Genomic DNA, 22,582 nt, shown 5'->3' on the forward strand with positions numbered 1-22,582 from the left:
CTTGTGCAATACGCTCAGTTGCTAAATCATCTCCAACTCTTTGGGACCCCACGGACTGTAGCCCACCAGGCTCCTCTATCCATGGGGCTTCCCAGGCAAGAATGGGTCACCATTTCCTCCTCCAAAGGATCTTCCCAACGCAGGGATGGCTTCTCCAGCATCTCCTGCATTTGCAGGCAGATTCTTTACCACTGTGCCTCCTGAGAAATCCAAAGAGCCCCTTACAGCGGTGGAATGATCACCCAAGGTAGTTCATTAACTGGGTATGTAAATCCAATCATGGAAACACTGTATTGGTTAAGCGATAAAGAAAGGACACAAGGAGGGATTCCAGCTTTTTTATTTATTCCCCTTTTAACAAAGTAGAAGAAATAATACAGGATTAAAACTGCTAAAGTAGTTAATTGGTAGAACACACATACACACAAAAAATTTGGACAGGAAGACAAGCTTATATACAATGAGCAAACACACGTAAATTATGGTAGTTTGTAGGTTGTATACGAAACATTTTTTTAAAAAGTCAAACATGCTACATGGTGCCACTGTTTACAGCAATATTGAAGGGGAGAAAATAACACTAATTTAGGGACTGATATACCACAAGGTCCAGGTTTCACAGCATCAGTGCAATAAATTCACAAAACTATATTACAGCTAGTTAATCAGTTTAAGAATTGTTCCCAAATATGTCACATTTCCAGCCCTCAGAGGTCCATTCCTACAGATTTCAACTACTCCATCTATTGGGACCAAAAGCAGCCAGTGTTACCATCAAAGGAGACTCTTGAGACTTATCTGTAAAGGCTTATTCTGGTCTTGAAAAATTAGTAGGATAAGGCTATTTTCTACTGAAATGAATCTTGACTCAACACAGGAAGACTTCAGTCCTTTATTGGCTGGTCTTAGAGTGAAGATCATAGACATGACTCTTAACCTATTATGGACTTTAGTTCCAATTAACTGAAAATCTGAAATTTAAAGGTCCTAAATACCAACTTGTGTAAGCCTGCTATTAAAAAGCCTTTAAGGATGTACCAACTTCAAGTTTAAGTGCAAGGGAACAAGAGTTCTAAAAGTTCCTGTCAGATTCCCCATTTGGGAGGAAGGATCAATGTTTCCTAAAAACTGCTAAATTCTGCACAAGGGAGAAAACACATGCTAAGGCATGGGATTAGTTTCATCTTATTCCATGAGGCTGCTTCTCCCACACTATCAAAACAGAATGAGGAATGAATCTTAATTGGTCTCTTCATCAGAAGTGGTAAACTTCTGAAGCCAGTTTTTTTTTAGCAGACCATGGAAGCAGACGAGAGAATAAGCTTCCTGAAGCCACAGGCCACTATCCTGTATCCAGCTAAAATAAAGATCAACTTGAACAGTTATCCCAAGTCACTGTTAACTGTACTGAAGGGTGAAGTTCACCACTATGTTATTTTAAAAGTAAGAGTTCAGTTAACCCTGGGTGACAAAAAAACAAGATGAGGAACTGAAGAAAGAGTTGTCCATTTAAGGGCAGCTGCTAAAAACACACCCATGAAGACACTGGGCATAAAGCCTTGCTTAGCAAGTCAGAATTTGTACTAAGGGCAGAGTGAGGGACAGCAGAGAGCTACTTCTGTAACATTTTAGTATCCAAACAGCATAACAGACACTGTTCCCAAGGACAATGTATACTCCATTAATCACACCGAATAAAGCGAATGCTTTATTCATTTTTCTTTTCTTTTTGTTTGAGAAGCTTGTTTATCTCTCTTTTGGCCATTCCGATGTATTTCGAAATGATCCCATGTTGGTTCAGTCCAGGAAGCAAAAGTAAGAAAGTCACTTAAAGAAAAGAAAAAGAAAAGTTACAGACGCAGCAGTTAACTTTCTAAAGACTACAAAATTTTACAGAAGCTAGTTCCTCAGACTAAGACACACTCTAATGGGAAGAAGTAACATGATATCCATTATTCCCGATGACATTTATCCCCAGAAGCGTCTGCCTCACACCTCCCAACCTCAGGTGACACACACAGCCTATTTTCACCTTGTACACAATACTTTCTACCTTGGTTATCAGTTCTTTGTCTTACTTCTGATAAGACCACAAACTCACTGAAAACAAGGACCCAGCTTTTAGTCATCTTTCTATGTTCACACAGTTCCTTAATCACTGCCTGGAACTCAGTGAGCAGGAACATACGGTTTACTAAATTCCAGTTAAACTGGCTAGGACATGCCTGCAGCCCTTCCCCAGAGACTTACCTATCAGGTAGGTGAGAAGGAGGTTGTGGACTTGCTGTCCCACCCAAGCAACCGCAGCAAGAGAAATGATCATGGTCATGAAGTACTAATAATGAAAATAACAAGAACTTATCAACTCCTCAGAACAGACTAAGAACTGAAACTTTTTAGGAGGGTGTTTCAAAGGTTGGAAAATAACTCAGTTTTTATTCTCATTTTTCTTTAAAAATATTTAGCATCTATATATTAGATAAAACCTACAGAAAACTCCCTAGGTCTACTTTACAGAATTTAGATACAATCTCTCCTAAAATAACTAATTCTATTTGTAAATTAAGTAGTTTAGAATATAATTACACTACTTCCGCAACTGATAACTTCACACAGTAACCTCAAGTGAAACTAAGAGAAAAGTGATGTTATCTTTTGTATTTATTTCAGTAAGTAAAAAGAACCAGAAAAAATTCATTCTACAATGAAAAATTAAATGCAAAGTGTAAATTTAACTTTCAGTATAACTGATACAGATAAATATTTATTAATGTACTCAGAGGAGTTAAACCAACACACAATGATAAACATCCAACTACAACTAGAGTAAAAAAGAAAGGCTTCAGACTATGATGAAGTAAAATCTGACACAATCTTAAAATGTTGCTCTACTTAAATAAGCCAAAACCAAACAAGTACCATTTTAGGCTTTTCTTCCTTTAGTGTAAAGAGGCGTTTCCACCAGCCCACAGCTCTGCGTCGAGTTTTTACTAGATTGCTGCAAATTTCATGGAATCTTTGCTGTTGCTCGGTGGTCCTAGAAAAAGAATTTTCCTCTTTACTATAGACAAATCTAAATATTAAACAGAAGTATACCATCCTCTCAAATTTCAAAAGCTACTTTCCAAAGAAAATCTAAAGAATACAATGCACCATTATCTTATTTAAAAAAAAAAAAAAAAAAAAGAGCACTTGAAACTCTAAGACTCTTTTGGGAATTCCTTTTTGGTCCAGTGGATTAGGACTCCAAGCTCTAACTTCTGAGGGCCCAGGTGCAATCCCTGGTCAGGGAACTAAAATCCCACAGCTGTGCAGCATGGCCAAAAAGCAGACAAGACAGAAACAAAAAAAACCCCCAAACTTCCTATTATCATTTGGCAGATCCCAGTGAATCCTGAGTTGTGGCCACCAGAGTCCCACTATTTTGAGGAGGATGTGACATTTCTACCAACAGTTAACTACTGGCATTCAAAGCACCTCAACCGGGCTTCATACATTTGATGCCAAGGCAGCCACAAACAGTTCAAATCCAATCACAAATCACAAACAAAACAGCAATAAGAATACAAAAAGATACTCCAAAAAAGTCCATTTTCATTTATAATGTATTTTAGGTTCTGGTTTTTTTTAAATAATTGTCTTTGTACTGTCTTTGCTACACAGACATAATGACTGATATAAAAAGTAAGCCCTATGCTGGGGTGTGTTGCTTTCTCTCCGCTAGTCCTTGTCCTTGTAAATCTGCAATGACAGATACAGCAGAAGGCCTTCTGCGGAGCCCTGGAACTTCTTATAAGCAGACATTCATATGCTGCCCACAGTCAAGCCTGGACTGTGGCTATGAGACAGTGTTCTTCCTTCCTCATAAAGGTCAAAAAACAAAACTGCGTCAGTGACAACGTACCAACTACCAAGAAACTTCATGTGTTTACTTCTGAAATATTTTCTCCAGGACTTAAGAATTAGCAGATAAGAATGTTATCTGGCTAATAAAATCAGGGTATGAGGTTGAGTCTGTTAAATTGTTACACTGCATAGTCACAAACTTGCCCCCAGGGACTTCCTCGGTGGTCCAGTGGTTAAGACTCCGAGCTCCCAAATGCAGGAGGCCCAGGTTTGATCCCTGGTCAGCAAACTAGATCCCATATCCCACAACAAAGAGTGGGCACAGCCAAATAAATTAAAAATAAAGTTTAAAAATAAAAAACAAAAACAGAATTTGGCTCCCAAACAGCAGCATAATTCTTTACTGCATACGAAAAACAATTCAGAGGACATTTCCTAACACGAACTGTTCTGATATGATAGAAACATGTTCATACAAACAAACATGCTTACTTATCCCATAATGTAAGCAATTCCTACATTTAAAATTATTTTTACAGAATTATTTTTATCATTTTTTTTAATCAGGAGAACAAAAAACTATAGGTACAAGTAGATTACTAATCAAAATAAACAACCAAGGGAGAAAAACAATCCCATTCCTCTATCTAGTTTTGTTCACTATTTGAATCAAAAGTGAGGAATCCAACATCCCAGAGGAAAGTTAAGCAATACTTTAATAGGATCCAAAGCCACTTAACCTTATCTTGGGAACCCATAAGTAACTCGTTCAAAGAATGGTATAAATGAAATAAACAACCCACTTCTGTATAAGCTTGAATCTATTCTTAAGCACTTTTGCTAACCATACTGCACTGTCTCAATGTCTTAGCCTGAAACACAAGATAAATCTTAAAAATCAAAATACTTCACAGCACCCAGAAGAGTGCACGTAACATAAAAGTAGACATTCAATAAACAGTTGCTAAATGAACAGGCAAAAAAAAAAAAAAACTGTTTACTGTTTTGAATTAATCATAAGTTATTTATGAAATTAGTATCATCTTAAATATCAATGGTAAAAAATGTAAAGCAGACATACTACTTTTATGGAAAGCTCATTATGAGTTCTGCAATCACTGAAAATCATTACCAAAAAAAGCCTCACTTCAATAAAAAGGTCTAGAAAGAAAAAAGTCAAAATAAATGCTAGAGTATAAAAGAACTATGGAGATATAAGTACTGGAAATTCATGATTTATATGTGAATCAGCTAAAAAATTCTTTACATCAAACAATAAGTCTAATCCCTAGCTGTTAATTAAGGCAGCTCTCTGTGTGTGATTACAGCACCCTAGTCACAGTTATCACGTTCGTAACTTCTCAGAAATTTGAATGCCACATCATTATGCCACCTACCATTTATTGGAGCCAAAAATTCTAGGTGCTAGAATGGGAACAAGGTAGTCAGCCAAGCACAAAAACATAACAAAACAGGAAACACCAGATAGAACAGATGGATCTAGATAGTAGATAGTCCTGTTTAAAAAAAAAAAAAGTAACAAAGGTTAGAAAAATATGGTCTTTATTAGTGCTAGCTGAAGATGTTTATTCAGTTAGTCCTCTGGTTCTCAAAAGATGTTATCTGCCCTTCCTATTCTCATTTTCTCACAAGTGGTTTTCCAGAAGTTTTGTGACATGATGACATCCCAGCCATAATGGTTAACATAAACATCAGGAGGCAAAAGCCCTTTGGGGTCCTCAACACCTTCTAGGAGTGTAAACAGTCCTAAGTTGGAGCCACAGATTTATTTCACTGCACCGGTTACTGAGTTTACATAGTACTATGGATTCTGAAAACCAGGCAGGCGGCTCTAAGGAAAGGCATTTTTTTACAGATTTTAAAATTACAAGACTTCAGTCACTTCCATAAATGAAACCTGAACCATTATTAGTAACAAGCATAAATCTATTGTAATGTAATAGCTCACTTACAGAAACACCAAAGAAACCACACCCATGATGGCAGGTGGAAACCAGGCTCTTTCCCATCGGAGGATTTTATCTGCCATCAGCATCACTTCTCCCCATCCTTGCAGCTGCTCTTCCAGACTTGCAGTCTCTGCAGCCTACATATGAGCAACGTTTAAAGCAATCATTTTACTAATCTCAACATTTCTGTGACTCCTAGAGATACCAAAGTCAGAAACCAATGGGGGGAAAATTATCATGTAACGGTCACTTTCCAAGCCCAAGCACTGGGGTTATGTAACATAATCCTTATAAGACCCCTTAAGATAGGGATAATCAGACCCATTTACAATTAAAGTGAGTTCAGAATGGTTATTTTCCCAAAACCATGCACTGCTAGCTGTAGGCTTCCCTGGTGGCTCAGACGGTAAATCATCTGTCTACAATGCGGGAGACCTGGGTTCGATCCCTGGGTCGGGAAGATTCTCTGAAGAAGGAAATGGCGACCCATTCCAGCACTCTTGCCTAGAAAACCCCATGGATGCAGTAGCTTGGTGCAGGCTACTCCGTCCACGGGATCGCAAACAGTCGGACACGACTGAGCGGCTTCACTTCACTGTGCACTGCTAAGTGGCACTGCTCCAAGTATAAAATAAGATCACTTTAAGTTTGCTCATTTCAGGTTGTTACAATCGATCTGTTCTTTGGTCATTTCATTGATTTAACCCCCTACTCCTGAATACATGAGGAAAGCCTCTCCCTGAACAGCAATTTCCAAAATAGCTCTTGGTGTACTGGAATATATTGGCATCACTTGCACAAGTAAGGAAAACTACTGCGCTTTCATCGAATTATAAGACATTAATATTAAGCCCAATATATCTCAATAAAATGCTCCTTACACTTATCAGGATGCTTTGGTTAGATGTTAAATTTCTCCGCAAATCTGACAATCAGCTGCAAGCAGACTTCTCAGATGAGCTAATGTGGCAAAAAACCTTTAAGTTGATTTTGTTTTTTGTTGTTGTTCGGTTGGTTTTTTTCCTTGCATGTAAGGTAAGTTTCGGAGACAGCAATGGCACCCCATTCGGGCTGAGGTTATAATTGTCTGCCTTTGATACAAGCTCACTGCAGTTCCCTTCGACCCCTGCTTACTCTAAAATCGTCCTGTGACACCCCCTCCCAGACTTACAAGTTCCAGACAAACGCCAGGAACCTCCCATTGTCCTTCCAGCTGGATCCCACCTCCATTTTCCAGCCGTGAGCTCGAAGCCTCCCTGCCGTTTTAAGCCGTGCCAGGCTCTAACAGAAACGCTCGGGAAGAGCCCTTTGACCCTCCACTCCTGCCCAAGCATTAGGGTAAAGGGCGAAGGGACATTCTGGTTAAGATCAAGGAAGGGGAGACACAGATACGGCTGGAGTCTGGGCCCCAAAAGCGCTCGACAGGCCCCTCGCGGCTCTCTGCCACTGACTGCAACCCAGACTGGTCACAGCCCCCTTCTCCAGCTTCCTCCTCTATTCGCAGTAAATGATCACGCGCCCTCCTCGCTCCATCGCGCACCTTCCCCAAGCGGGTGTTAGGAGACGCCACGACTAGTCACTGTCAAGCAGAGGTTAACCAAGAAGCCAAAAGGGCAAGCGTCATCGCCTACACCAGGGAAGGGAGAGGAGGGCCGGGCCCGCCGCGGGTGATAAGAACAAGGCCGCAGCTCAGTCCCACGGAGCACACCGAAGTCCGGAGGCTCCACTCGGTCCTCTGGCGACTAGTCGCTGGGACTCACCAGCAGATTGGTGCTGCGATTATCTCCTTCCGCCATAGTTCTCGAGGTGTGCCGTCTCAGCGAGCACAGGACCAAACCAAAACAAACCCTCCACAGACTCCCTCGCCGCACCCCTAACGCGAGGATACGCCCCGCAGCCCGCTTATATAGGCCGGCGGCCTTTCCCGACAGACCCTGCGAAGCCCGTTCCTCATTGGACAAATCGAGATCAAGCTTGAACAGGTCGGACCAACCGCTGCCCAGCGCATGACTTGAAACCGAGGTCAAAGGAGAGAAACCTCGCCAGTGCCCCGGGGGCGGGGCCATGGGATAGCCAATCAGCGCCCAGTAGGTGACAACGCCCCGCCCAGGCCTCTCCTAAGCGGTTCAACGGCCGCTCCCGGGGGCCTGGCCTGGCTTCAGTATTCCCAAGGCGGGCCGCCAGGTGGCTCTCGGACGATCTTCCAGTGGACTTCAAAGCAGCTAAGCATGCTGTCTGGAATTGAGTCCTTAAGGAAATATGCCACGCAGTATCAGGCGGAGGGCAGAGATGGGCATGTGACAGTAACCTCCTTAAGGGGGCGGGCTGGGATCTTCTCCCAGATTCAGCGGGTGGCCCTGGGCCTGGCTGTGCCCCGAGTTGGACCCACGTTTCTTCTAATCCCTGCTCTGGCAGCCCTCGTCAGGCTACTGAGCAGTTTAGCCTAGATATGTGACTTGGAGACTCGTGCCCATCTCATGAGCTTTGTGGACAAGGGAAAAGGGCATAAATTCTAGGTTGTCTGTAATTTTTCCTCCCCTACTCATTAGGAATAAGGTCTTAGATGGAGGGGCGGGGGGCGGCAGAGGGGGTGTGGACATCTGGGCATAGTTTGAGAGCTTGTGAAAAATGCACTTTATAAAACTGGTTCATTTTCGTGGGTTCTTTGGGGAAGTTCTTAATAGAACACCTCACTTGAAACCGCATGTTCCCCCTCCAAAAAGGGGCTGGTTTTGACAGATCCTTTCATATAAGGAAAGATGTAAACCATCTTGAGTGGAATTCATTGCAATTTAAGAACTAGATGATCAATGTGAGACACATTTTCTCTCCAGGATTTCAAAATGCATTAACGTTTTCATTACTCAACACAAAATAATGCCAAATGTTGACCTTTCAGATGTCTCTTTCAGAAAAACATGCCATAGCTTTCAACTTCCAGTCTTTTATCCTTTTGCAGTCATCTATATTATGCCATCGTTTATTTTAAAAACGTTGCTTAACTACCTACCAGGTTCATAAAAAGTTCAGGGAAGGCATAAAGAAATGTGAGCCAACACAGCTACAGACCACATGCTGCCCCTAAGAAAACTAGGGGGACAGAAGCATTGTGAATATCATTAAAAGTTATGAAATTTGCCATTGAACTTTGAAAAAAATTAAGCATCTGATCAGGTATAAACCCCATGGGACGGAGCAGGGTGGGGGGCTTTGTAAGGGAAGGAGATTTTTCAATCAAATGCTGCTTTGGGAAATGTTGGGGAAAAAAGTTTATGTAGGGAAAATGCAGCCAAGATATACCCCATTTGGGGAGACTTTATATAGTTATGAACTGTGAGGAGCAGGCCCTCCTCTACCTAGTCAAAAGAAAAAAGGTCCCAAACAATCAGCAGCCACACAATTAGTGAATATGTAGAGCGCTGCGTGCAAAATCTTGCTACAGGCACAGTAATATCCTCTTCCAAAGGAGGTGTGGGGTTATTAGACTTTAAAACCTACCCTTTGTACTTTGGTAAATCAGTTTTTGTTACACAATGTGCCTGGTTTTCACCCAAGTTCTCTAAGTACAACTTCAGAAGACTTCAACATCAGCTTGTGAAACTGAAGTAGGTGAAAAAAACTAAAGAAACTGACTTAAAATAGCACAGTTCTCCACAGTCCCTTGTTACTCAAGGAACATGTTCCCAGACTTATTTACAACTTAACAGCCTAAGGCACTGAAATAAGGTCCTTAACTAAATTTCCAATTGCCCTAATTACTAAAAATCCCAGCCTGCTGTGGTGTAGCTTCCTTCAGAGTTTTGGGTTGGTTGGTTTTTTTTTTTTTTGGTACTACAAAGGCAGGATGTGAGCTTTTGAAGTGTATCAGATGACTGAACAGATCCTCCTACAGAATCTGGCAGCAACAAATGTAATCTGATTTCCAGATATTCAAACAAGCTGGATATTGTTTTCCTTCAGAGCTTTTACACACCATACACCAGGGAATATATGTCAATAATAATCTACAGAAGTTTTTAAAGATATACAAAATGAAGCTTAATAAATTGTGACTTAATACTAACAGCTTTGAAGTAAAATTTCCACTTCTATTCAAAAATATTAGAACATGTAAAATAAATTTTTTTAGAATCAACTTTTTAAACTTTTGGAGGTATTAATGCTTTAAAAAAGCTATCCATACCCCAAAATTAAGTTTTCTGGAAACTACTTCAACAAATTCAGAGCTTAAATGCTACGTCTTTTAAGACTTTATTTTCTGAAAAACAGATATTTCATACAATCTTTGCCATGTTAATGCAAATATGCACAAAGTAGGCCATGTACTTTTGTTTTCCAAAAGATGCATTATCAGCATTTTCAGGAAGCTGGTGTGATTTATTCAACTTTTAATCTTAAATACAATCACAAAATTATATCCATCAGGAGGCATTACAACCTTTTGTACAGAGAAGCCACTTTATTTATACAATGTTACTAGAACAAGGAAGATTCAGTTCAACTCAATTTGCTCTTATATAATAAGGGTAAAGTAAATTAACAAGTGAAGTATGATGTTGTTGACATTACAGGTGGAAATACAAGGAAAACTTAAACCTGAAAATAAAAGAACTTTAAACAGGAGCTTAAACTTGGACTGTCAAGGAAAAAAAAAAGCCTGTTTTGAAAGACATACATTCTGCAAGTCTGCATTTCAGAACATTCGGTTAAGTTTATCATCTTCCAAAGTCAGGCTAATTTTATGACATTTTACAATAGCACAACAAACAGCTTTTTCCCTAGTAAGCCCAAATTCCCATGGAAAGCAAGAGGCTAAATGGTTCATGTTGTACAACTAACCACTGAACCTATAAAGCTTCTCTCAATACAGTTCATTTGCCCTTTTGTGAAAAAAGAGATGGTGGTATTGTTACCCAGGCCTTAAAAAAAGCAGGAAAAGTGCAACAAACCCTTCCGGGTTCATAATACAGTGGATTTCCTTCCTCAGTGTTTGGAAAATTTATAATGCTAGTTTTTCCCCATAGGAGGAATCTTTCTAATACAACCCAAATAGTGAAAAAAAAAAAAAAAAAAATCTGCCTTCTTTAAGCAATCCTTTTATTAACATAGTCTACCTCCTAGAGTTAAGAGGGGAAAAGTCCTAGCTCTAAATTACTGGCATTTTACAAGCTCAAGATACAGAATGGAAGGGCATTGGTTTTCATATGTATCTGGTTTTATGTAAAACAAAGGTACTTCAATGTGCTAACAGAAAAACATTCACTGATTTTTTTTTTTTATGTATATGAACAGAACCTAACAAGCTAATTGTAGGCGTCTTCTTTAATATGAAAAGAACTGGGAGAAAAGAAGAACCAGCTCCTTTGATTTTAGTACTGCCAAAACAAGTAAGCCCCCAGAGTAATTACAAATATGTAGAGGAAAATAGGCCAGGAAGACTTTTCAATTCAAAGTACTGCCTATATCACAACAGATTTAAAAGGACCTAAGATTGCACATCAACTCTAATATTTGGCTGTACTTGCATTGCCCTGCTTGGAATTTTTTAATGGCTCTTTCCTTGAATTTCACACATCAGAACAACCACAATTAAAAACAAAAACAATGCAGATAACACCAAACGGACATTAAGAACACTACATACAACAGATATTAGAGGCAAGTGTTAAGGGCAGAAGTGATGGAAGTTTTTCTTTGTATTACAAACCCTCAACCCTGAACCTGGGGTTTGGGCTCTAAAAGAGCAATTTAGGGGAGCAGATCAAGAGCTTATCAGTTCTCACACAGAAACCTCACATATCTCAAACAACTCACAAGTGTCAGACACAAAATAATCATCATCTAGCAAACTATGTGAAGACCTCATGACCAGAAATAATGAGATACTGCAAGACACACCAAAGAAACAAAGTAAAAGAGAAATACAGACAGCTCCATAGACTACTAAGCCTCCACAGCTTTATAGAGAAATCAACTAAAATTCAGGCAATTCTAGAAAATTAAAGACAGCAAAACACTTATGATAAACTTCAATTTCCAAGGGTACCTCAAATTGTAGAAGTTGTAAGTCATTCTGTACCCCCTGAATCTTAAGAAGGGTGGGGGGAGCACAAGAGAGTGAATGCAGAATCTTAAGAAGGGTGGGGAGGTGGGGAGGAAGAGGAGGAGGAAGGTGGGAGAGGGGATGGGGGACAGGAGAAGGGAGGGAGCAGCAGACCCCTGGTTTGCCACAGGCATTTCTGTACTATCAAAAATGCATGACTTCATAACCATAGCACTCTGAACTTCACATTTTAAAAGATAATCACCAAAATACAGACCTGTCTTCTGAATCTGCTGTATGATCAAAGCCTTTTACTGCTGATTAAATCTCTTAACTATTGAGTTCCCTTATAACAGCTCAAAATGACAAGGCTACTTGTCAAATGACTTCCCCAGAAGCAGCCAGAGAGTACAGACTGAGGTCTTATGTCCAGAATGCAGCAAAAAGCAAGCTCTGAAGTCAATCACTCATATCTGCCCTACAACCAAACATGTAGATGTCACACTATTCTGAGGGATCATTTTAAAATAAAAGTGATGGATAATTTAGCAGAGGCACATGTTTTTTATGTAAAGCTGTTTTGTTTTCACTAGGATAAGGTGCCAGGTACCTCTGAAGCCTGAAATTCACAGGCAATAAAATTCACCTATTTCATTTTTCTTCTTTACCAAAGAAGAAGCAATTTCTGATTACTGTCTATAAGGACAAACTAGTGTGAACTGTTTTTATCACTGTAATAAAAGTTTTTCCTTGTGACAAAGAATGTTGTTAAGAGACTAATCTTGAAACAGTAGAGGTAATCAAGTGATGAGTGCAACAGCCTCTAGGAAATAAAGCAGTGTGCAAAACACAATATGGCATTATTATTCCAATAGGTTGTTTTGATTGTGAAAATAAGGTTTAAAATGAATGAAGAAAATAAAATTTGATGCACTAGTTTCCTTAACTTGCCATTAGACACATGGGTATTCAAAAATATCACCTTTCTTATAATACCTGTCAAAGTATTAAAAGAGCACTGATACTGAAATGCATTCTCCCATGAGTATTTAAAGATTACAGATTAATATGGCAATCAGAATACAGGAAAGGCCAGAACTCTGTGAAATTTTTCCTTAATTCCTTTCAAGTTTGTCTGTGAAGACTGGCAACTAGAAAGTGATCATAGCCCTAATCTCTAAATTGCAGGGAAAATGTACTCGATCAAGATTTTAATCCTCTTCTACTCTGTGTTGATACGTGATTTTAGGAATCCTATTCTAGTCTGGATTTTTATTTTGGATCAACAGTTGAGCTTACAAAGTCAGTACTGAAATGCAATGCTAAATTTAAGGAAATCTTGATCATGAATTCACTACTGAACTATGAAAACTGTGCAAAAATTAAAGTACTTCACACACTAATAATGGAACTTAATAAAAGATGTTGGTGGTTCTTACTTTTTGTTGATGTTTCATGTATATGTCCTAAAAGGCCAGGTAAACTAAAGCACTTTTAATTTACACCTTGTAAATTGTAAATTAAAAGTATCAAATGAGAAAACTGAATTAAAAAAAAAACATTTCACTCTACCTCCACCAGAACATCACTTTATTGTTAATCTGTCACCAACAATGTAAAACTCTTAATAGGTACTCTATCCTGGTTTTTAAAAAGGTAAAACATTACATTGGATTAGCTACTTTCTATGAAGAAACTACAGCAATCACAGAAGAGGGAAAATTTGAATGACTTCCCAAAAATGTACACTATAAGCAAAGGGGAGTGTACATTAAATCAAATGTCTGTTAGATTCATTACTTTTGAATGCACAGTGACAATTCTGGAAACTGTACATGATAGAATCACAGAAATGACTTAAATAACCAGAATTACATTTTGTATGTGATCATCAGACCTTTAAACTGTCCTTGCATTTTCCATGTTATCAGTGGTTTTGGAAAATTTTCTGTTTATCACTCCAAATATAAGTTAACAGCATCGAGATGAAGTATATGAAATATAAGGATTGAAATAAAAGTGAATGCGAGAGATGGCTAATCTACTAGATCAGGTAAACGGGGAAATGGGCAGATGGAGGGGGATGGGGAGGACGACGATGGGGTGGGTTTTTTTCCCTTCATTTCAGAAGTAAGTTCTTCCAATGTAGTGTATCTGTTACATAGCTTTCCTTCTTCAGTCCATTTCTGAAATTCATCTCATAGCCTTTTTTTGTACTTACTGGTCAACCTGACCAGTACTGTTGCTAAGCAACAAGTGTTATGCAAGAATCTGAATGCATCAAATCTTCCTTGGCTGTGATTTCTTCGCGGCCCCAGTTTCCTCTGTTTCTGAGCGGGGTTTTTTTCCTGGATTGTACACACGGGGTCAGGTGGAATGGAGTTCCAAATCACTGTGCTCCGCGGCATCCCGATCTCTTTCTGCAGCTAACCTCCTGACACGTCTGCAGCTGTTCTGTGGCAGAAAGACAATCTCCGTGTTCAGGCGGTGAGCTTGCTTGCTTTCTTTCACCCTTGACCTTGGGGTTGCAGGCCATGGTGTTGGGCGTATCCCTGAGTGCAGCTGTCCTGCAGGATTCACTTCCCTAGCGCACTGAGATTTCCTAGGTTTCCTCAGAGTATGCCCCCAGTTGCATCACCACCGACTGTGGTGTGGCTTTGGATGCCTGAGGCTGAGTTGATTCTGGTGGATGTCTGACCTCGCTTAACCAGACTCATCTACTGTCTTGCCATTCATACCCAGGCTGTCCAACCTTCATACAGCTGAGCCAAGTTATCTAGATTAGTTGCTTCCTTAATGACATAGTCAACCTGTAAAAATGGGCAAGATAGAATTTAAAGCCATTTAAAACTTGAAAGAGCATGATTCATATCTGAGTTACATGAACTGTTTAAGTTTCTAATCACCCAAATTAATTACCCAAAGATGTGCAGTTGTCATGGTGCGAAGAACTTAAATAATCTGAGTTTCCCTCCCAATTCTGTAACTTACAAATGTGTGTCTTGGGAAAGTCACAATCCCCTTTGAGCCTCACAAATCCTTAGATGGAGAGAGAGTGCCACTGACCTCACAGGTGTTCCTGGGATTAAACATGTGAATTCACTGGACAAATGCTTAGGTGAACTGAAAAGTGCCCAGAAGATTCTGGAACACAGTTTGATACTCAGTTTGAAACATCTCCTGATTCTGACTCAGCTAAATATTCTTTTATAGTAAGAGATATGATCATTTCTCTATCCAGAGCATCCATCAGGGTCCAATTATATAGTAAATGCTCACTATATGGCTGCTGAATTATAACCTACAACAGTTCTTTGTGTGCAAAGAACTCTATACTTACCCTACTCCTGTGAACCACTTAACATTTTTTATATAAAACTTAACTATCAGAATAAAAAGCACAATAGCTAAGCATCCTTCAAAAAAAAAAAAAAAAAAAATGGGACAGAGACCTAAGATGCAGTCAGGAAAGCACACAACCCATTAACCTACCAGAAAATTTCTGAAGCAAAGATACCTCTAGACCCAGAACACTGTCCAGGGTTTTTAACAAATTTAACACACCCTCTCTAAAGAATGACTCTTAACCAAGAAGAGCTTAAGCTCAGATCCAATACAGACATCTAACAGTTTAAAATTTAAAAAAAAAAAAAAAAAATTTCTTGCTGATGTGAATTGTGAATGCCAAGCCATTAGAAAATAGGGTATTCACAAGTCTCAGATTTTTACCCTACCCCACAGAAGAAAAGGCAAATGTGTAATGGAGAACTCAGGAGAACATTACCCTTGACTAAGTGCTCTACTTTAATAACAAAGATGGCACAAACAGACACACATTCAACGATGTAAAATTCTAAGAACACATCACTGGCAAAGTACTCTTGCCAAAAATGCTATGATATAAAGAAAATATCAGACAAATATAAACTGAGGCACATTCTGCAAACCAAGTGGTCTGGACACATCAAAAATTTAAATATCATAAAAGAAAAGGCTCAGGAACTGTTCTAGACATTAGAAGGAAATTAAAACAGGAACAAGTATATAAACTTCAGGATAAGCTTTGACTAAATTCTGTATGGGTGGGGGTGGCTAAGTAAAAAAGGATATCTGAAGATATCTGGAGAAACCTAAATATGGACTCAATGGTGGAGAGCAGTCAACGTTAACACCAGTGTTAAGTTTTCTGAAATTGATAATTTTATAATTGTATCCTAGCTATATATCAAAGCCTTCTTCAGCGATCAATGCAAAGAAATAGAGGAAAACAACAAAATGGGAAAGACTAGAGATCTCTTCAAGAAAATTAGAGATACCAAGGGAACATTTCATGCAAAGATGGGCTTGATAAAGGACAGAAATGGTATGGACCTAACAGAAGCAGAAGATATTAACAAGAGGTGGCAAGAATACACGGAAGAACTGTACAAAAAAGATCTTCACGACCCAGATAATCATGATGATGTGATCACTAATCTAGAGCCAGACATCCTGGAATGTGAAGTCAAGTGGGCCTTAGAAAGCATCACTGCAAACAAAGCTAGTGGAGGTAATGGAATTCCAGTTGAGCTTTTTCAAATCCTGAAAGATGATGCTGTGAAAGTGCTGCACTCAATATGCCAGCAAATTTGGAACACTCAGCAGTGGCCACAAGACTGGAAAAAGTCAGTTTTCATTCCAATTCCAAAGAAGGGCAATGCAAAAGAATGCTCAAACTACCACACAATTGCACTCATCTCACACGGTAGTAAAGTAATGCTCAAAATTCTCCAAGCCAGGCTTCAGCACTATGTGCACCGTGGACTTCCTGATATTCAAGCTGGTTTTAGAAAAGGTAGAGGAACCAGAGATCAAATTGCCAACATCTGCTGGATCATGGAAAAAGCAAGAGAGTTCCAGAAAAACATCTATTTCTGCTTTATTGACTATGCCAAAGCCTTTGACTGTGTGGATCACAAGAAACTGTAGAAAATTCTGAAAGAGATGGGAATACCAGACCACCTCACCTGCCTCTTGAGAAATCTGTATGCAGGTCAGGAAGCAAAAGTTAGAACTGGACATGGAACAATAGACTGGTTCCAAATAGCAAAATGAGTACGTCAAGGCTGTATATTGTCACCCTGCTTATTTAACTTATATGCAGAGTACATCATGAGAAACGCTGGACTGGAAGAAACACAAGCTGGAATCAAGATTGCTGGGAGAAATATCAATAACCTCAGATATACAGATGACGCCACCCTTATGGCAGAAAGTGAAGAGGAACTCAAAAGCCTCTTGATGAAAGTGAAAGAGGAGAGCGAAAAAGTTGGCTTAAAGCTCAACATTCAGAAAACGAAGATCATGGCATCCGGTCCCATCACTTCATGGGAAATAGATGGGGAAACAGTGGAAACAGTGTCAGACTTTTTTTGGGGGGCTCCAAAATCACTGCAGATGATGACTGCAGCCATGAAATTAAGACACTTACTCCTTGGAAGAAAAGTTATGACCAACCTAGATAGTATATTCAAAAGCAGAGACATTATTTTGCCAACAAAGGTCCGTCTAGTCAAGGCTATGGTTTTTCCTGTGGTCATGTATGGATGTGAGAGTTGGACTGTGAAGAAGGCTGAGCGCAGAAGAATTGATGCTTTTGAACTGTGGTGTTGGAGAAGACTCTTGAGAGTCCCTTGGCCTGCAAGGAGATCCAACCAGTCCATTCTGAAGGAGATCAACCCTGGGATTTCTTTGGAAGGAATGATGCTAAAGCTGAAACTCCAGTACTTTGGCCACCTCATGGGAAGAGTTGACTCATTGGAAAAGACTCTGATGCTGGGAGAGATTGGGGGCAGGAGGAGAAAGGGACGACAGAGGATGAGATGGCTGGATGGCATCACAGACTCGATGGATGTGAGTCTGAGTGAACTCCAGGAGATGGTGATGAACAGGGAGGCCTGGCGTACTGCAATTCATGGGGTCGCAAAGAGTAGGACGCAACTGAGTTACTGAACTGAACTGAACCATATATCATAGCTATATATTATTACAATGTTTTGTTTGGGAGACAAAGTACTTAGGCAAGAAGTGTTACACAGGAAGATTAGGCAAATAGAAGAATATTAATAACTGATTTGCTAATTCAAGGCAAGGAATATATAATACATGAGCATTCCTATAACATTTCTGAAGGTTTGAAACTTTTCAAAATAAACAGCTGTGGGCAAAAGAATTCATTCCTGAATTTATATATACAATTTTAATAATATTAATGATAAAATTTCAGAGTAATAACTTCAGACCAACTGACACCCAGGAACACATTACAGATTACTTATTTATAGGTATTACTGACACCCAAAGTGCCACCCTCATATCATTAGAAACCTTCATATAGCTCTCTCTAACACACAAACTAACAGTCTTCTGTTGGAAGAGAAAGGGTCAAGCAACACCTCAAATTTTGGTTAAAAGAGGACTGGGTTGAAAGGAAAGTGTTAACAGGCTAGAGTGAGAGTTGACAATCTAGGAGCTGTGTTATTCAAAATCTTCTGAGGCCTGAAAATAGATTTAAATTAGTTATTTCTCGATATGCCACCAAAGATGTGGATGAGGGAATCTTTAAACCTATACTGCTTCAGCAGCATTAAAACATGTAGCTCAAGTTTAAAAGATGGTCACCTGTTCAGCAACTGACATCCTCCTATTCGGATCAACATCTCGGCCCTCTAGCTTGGCTTTCACTCTCTTCCACACGCTCACTGCATACGAGTTTCTCTCCTGCACAGCTATGAAGCAATGGAGACATGTATAAGTCAAGCCACCACTCTGTATTAATATTTAATATTTAAGGTGTCCTTATTTTAACTAATTACCTTTTCCAGTCTTAGGGTCTCTGACGGCCTTTTTAGGACTACAAGCAACACTCTTGCCAGCTCCCGGAACGGTGCTTGGTGGAGTATCTGCTGATGTAGCTAGATTTTTCTGAATCAGCTTTCTAGCATTCTGTGACATGACATCAGGCTGAGTCTTCTGGCCAGTGTTGCTTCGCACTGCTACAGAGAGAAAGTTGGTAGCTCAATGTACACGTAAACAGAAAACAGGCGAGCAGGGCCGTTGTTTCAATCATCAACTGCAAATGGACAACCCTAATACTAGATGTGATACTACACAGAATTAATTAATTTTCCATATTTCCCTAACAGACATATATTTTATAATCGACAATATTTGAACACAGAGTATTTCTACTCTCTAATCTCTAACATAAATACTTTTAAAATTAAGGCAAAATTTGTTCAGTTTGAAATATGACAAGAAATTAGGGAAACCTTTTATATACTTAAATAATTAATTTCCTATGGGAGTATAGTTGATTTACAATGTTGCGTTAGTTTCTGCTATACAGCAAAGTGAATCAGTCTTTTTTAGGTTCTATTCCCATATAGGTCATTACACAATACTGAACAGAAGTCTCTGTGCTATACAGTAGGTTCTTATTGTCTATTATAGCAATGTGTATATGTCAACCCCAATTTCCCAATTTACCCCCTGCTTAGTAACTATAAGTTTGTTTTTTACATCTGTGATATAATTTCTGTTTTTGTAAATATGTTTATTAGGGAAAACCTTAAAAAGATGATGACTATAAACATGTCTGTTGTTTATTTTCTAAGTCCTGTCTGACTCTCTTGTGACTCCACAGTCTAAAGCCTGTCAGAGGCCTCTGTCCATGGGATTTCCCAGGCAAGAATACTGGAGTGCACTTCCATTCCCTTCTCCAAGGGATTTTCCTAACCCAGGGATAGAAACCATGTCTCCTGCTTCTCCTGCATTGGCAGGTGGATTCTTTACTGCCTGAGCCAACAGGGAAGCCCAATAAACATATTAGACACACTTTAACGTCTTAGCATCTATGTGTAGATTATTAACAGGTCAAGATACAGGCTTTTCTGAATAGAGGAGTCTTACCTGCAGCAAAGGATGGTTGATAAGTAGCAGACGATGTTGGACTCGAACATTCATTTGTTGCATCGGTGACTAAGGGTGATGCAAAACTCACTAAATTATTATAGACACTGAAATACAAAATAAAATGACTCATTTATGAAACGCTTCAGCAAACAGCTACTTGTAAGTATGAACAAAACTGAAACTTACTTTACCAGATGTTTTGCTTACATTTTAAATTCAGGCCTGAAGGGATTCTTACCTCTGGCTTTGCGTTTTCAGTTCTTTCAAGGTGGGAGTTATTTCCTGGAGCATTTCAACATGTTCTTGACTTCGAACCTGACCCATGGCTTGGACTAATGTAAACAGCACTGTCTGAATGTTGTCTTGCCATGATTTATATTCACCCAAGAACTGCCTAACACTGTTCTCATAGGGAACATCTTCACCATCTGCCAGAGCAGCTTCTTCATCCTAGAATCAGTATGTTAATGATTACGAAAAATGGTATTTGTTTTAATATTACTCTTCAGACAGTCACCTTTTGGATAACAGGTAATAAGTGGCTTTTTAATATCAATGTATTTAATCTGCTTATTACAATTTATTAATAACTTCTTTTCAATAGGAATCTTGTTTCTAGCACAAATAAAAACTCCAACTAAAAAGAAATCCAGGGACTTCCCTGGCAGTCCAGTGGTTAGGACTCCATGCTTCCTGTGGGGGGGCACGGGTTTGATCCCTGGTTGAGGTCCCACAAGCCACAGGATGCAACCAAAAACAAAAAAATTCAAGAAGTAAGTGATCTACTGTTTTTTTGTGATAATAAAGCCTTTTCTGAGGACTGTTTCCTTACTATCTAGATTCTATAAAATACTGGAAAGAAGAGGTAATATTTCATTTATTTTGGAAGCAAACTATATGATTTGAGTTGGGAGGCAGAACAGAGAAGTTAGAGATCTAAATACTCTGTGAGACTAAGTTCAAGTTTCAGCTCTTCTATGAATTATGTGACTTTGTATAAATCAATTTCTCTAAGCCCCAATTTCTCTGTGTACAGAATCGGAATACTATTTACTACCTGCTTAAAAAAAAAAAAAAAAACCAGTTGACAGTTGATGAAAACACAAATAAACTCAGTGACAAACTAGAAATATGACCTTGGAGAAATTAGTTTTTTTTCCCTCATGAATAAAACTCTTTTGTAACTCTATAAAAGGGGGGAGTAACTATGTGTCAGTGGCATTAGCCTTACCTTGGCCATGGCTTTCAGGAGATGCTTGACGTCTCCAAGCTGCCGGTTATGGCCAGTGAGCACAGTCTTTATATTATCGACCAGATTCTGAATTGTTTCACAGACTGCTTCTATTTGTTGCTCTTTCTCTGTCTGAATTGCTCTCTGAGTAGACATATCCTGGGTCAGTTGTTTGTGTGCTGACAAAAGCCACTCAGAGCTGCCAATAGGATGTTCAAGAGTCGTGTCCTAAACAGAATAAGGGTTTGTTTAAGAGTCAGCCAGAAAAATATAAGATTCTTTTCCTCAACATCACATCAAAAGATACTTATAACTCAAGTTGATACAAAGAACCTCAGTTGCTGAATCATGGATTAATTCACTAGAAAACATAGTGTTTTCTTAAAATTTTAAATAAATTTTTATAAATACTTGATAATTTAAACAATCTATGAAATACAAACTAAGGTTTTTACTTTTCCGCATAATTATACAGGGAACAAATGCTTAAAGTTTAAAACCTAAGGAAATATATTTGGAGTAACAAAGATGACACACAGCTAGGATCCTGGACACTGTAAATAACTCTTTAAAATAAAACCAGAGCCTCCTAATATATATTCTAAAGCCTTCCCACAAAGTAGAAATGCTGAATTTATTAACTTGATATTCCAGCATTCATCCTCCACTAGCCTTCTGTCTGCTATCCTACTTTCAAAAGTGCATCTGAGTCATTTGCTACACATTATCTCTCTCCTTCCCTAGGAACCCCTAGAGCAATTCTACTTATAGCTCACTTATAGCTCCGAGAGTTCTTTTCACTTTTTCATTTCATTCACTGTATTATTTGTATAAATAAGTTCCTTTGGGGATAAAAGAAAGATTTAGTCATCCTTGAATTCTTCATAACATCTCATATACAGTACATGCTCAATAAATGTAGACTAGTGAATACACTGATTCTGAGAGCATATAGTTGGGTCTTATTTAATTTACCCAATCTCTTCAGTCCCAAGAATCAAGACTTACCACCCTCTGTAATAAACGAAGCTCTAACTCAGAGACTGAACTGTTAAACTGTGATGCAAATGAACACATTTGCTGACACCGTTTGATTAGTTCAAATAATGCAGCATCCAGGTTTAAGGCTTCTGCAGTTCTAGTTCGTAAACTTTCAAAATGAATGATATTGCTGCAGAGGAAAGTGACCTGTGAAGAGGAAAAAGAGTGGAACCATCACAATGAGGGAAAAAACTGCAATTAATGAAAGAAAAATACTACTACCTATTCATTTCAAGAATTCAGGACCAGGTCCTGCAAATGTATGAATGTATGACTCTCATGGGAAACAGACCCACTTCCTATAAAAGCTGTAAATAAATTAACAGTTTTAGGTTGATGCTGTCAAGTCTGAGAAGGCCAAAAAGCACCTAAGTAGAGTTAGGTAAACACATTTTCTGCATGATTCTTTTTTAATACAGAAATTTTACTCCATAAAAAAACTGTTATCATATTCAGCTTAAATTTATTTGTGCTATATCCAAATTCCAATCTGAAATG

The 22,582-nt window shown here is 38.9% G+C and overlaps 2 protein-coding genes across 2 annotated transcripts in view; both read right to left on the reverse strand.

The window, feature by feature from the left end:
- On the reverse strand, positions 324-7,809 carry ARL6IP1 (ADP ribosylation factor like GTPase 6 interacting protein 1). The gene is made up of 6 exons (XM_005697528.3): positions 7,577-7,809; positions 5,820-5,953; positions 5,244-5,363; positions 2,920-3,037; positions 2,251-2,335; positions 324-1,827 (listed from the first exon to the last, which is right to left on the reverse strand). The coding sequence occupies exons 1-6, from the start codon at positions 7,610-7,612 to the stop codon at positions 1,709-1,711; spliced, it is 612 nt and encodes a 203-aa protein (XP_005697585.1). The 5' UTR covers positions 7,613-7,809; the 3' UTR covers positions 324-1,708.
- The window catches only part of SMG1 (SMG1, nonsense mediated mRNA decay associated PI3K related kinase), a 114,431-nt gene continuing 101,905 nt past the window's right edge, over positions 10,057-22,582 (reverse strand). The window contains exons 57-63 of the mRNA XM_018040496.1: positions 22,052-22,231; positions 21,044-21,271; positions 20,051-20,262; positions 19,810-19,916; positions 18,714-18,893; positions 18,520-18,626; positions 10,057-14,669 (exon numbers count right to left, since the gene is read on the reverse strand). Coding sequence (XP_017895985.1) covers positions 14,592-14,669; positions 18,520-18,626; positions 18,714-18,893; positions 19,810-19,916; positions 20,051-20,262; positions 21,044-21,271; positions 22,052-22,231 — 1,092 coding nt within the window. The 3' untranslated portion in view covers positions 10,057-14,591. The remainder of the gene's footprint in view (positions 14,670-18,519; positions 18,627-18,713; positions 18,894-19,809; positions 19,917-20,050; positions 20,263-21,043; positions 21,272-22,051; positions 22,232-22,582) is intronic.

Source organism: Capra hircus, chromosome 25 (assembly GCF_001704415.2).
Source record: "Capra hircus breed San Clemente chromosome 25, ASM170441v1, whole genome shotgun sequence".
Classification (NCBI taxonomy): Eukaryota; Metazoa; Chordata; class Mammalia; order Artiodactyla; family Bovidae; genus Capra; species Capra hircus.

What these genes read in the sequence shown, in the direction of transcription:
- ARL6IP1 (XM_005697528.3), bottom strand. Translation starts at nt 7,612, where the DNA reads ATGGCGGAAGGAGATAATCGCAGCACCAATCTGCTG. An exon ending in ATTTTTGGCTCCAATAAATG is followed by an intron (nt 3,038 to 5,243) that starts GTAGGTGGCATA and finishes TTCTTTTTCTAG; the next exon opens with GACCACCGAGCAACAGCAAA. An exon ending in CCTTCTCACCTACCTGATAG is followed by an intron (nt 1,828 to 2,250) that starts GTAAGTCTCTGG and finishes CTTTTCTTTAAG; the next exon opens with TGACTTTCTTACTTTTGCTT.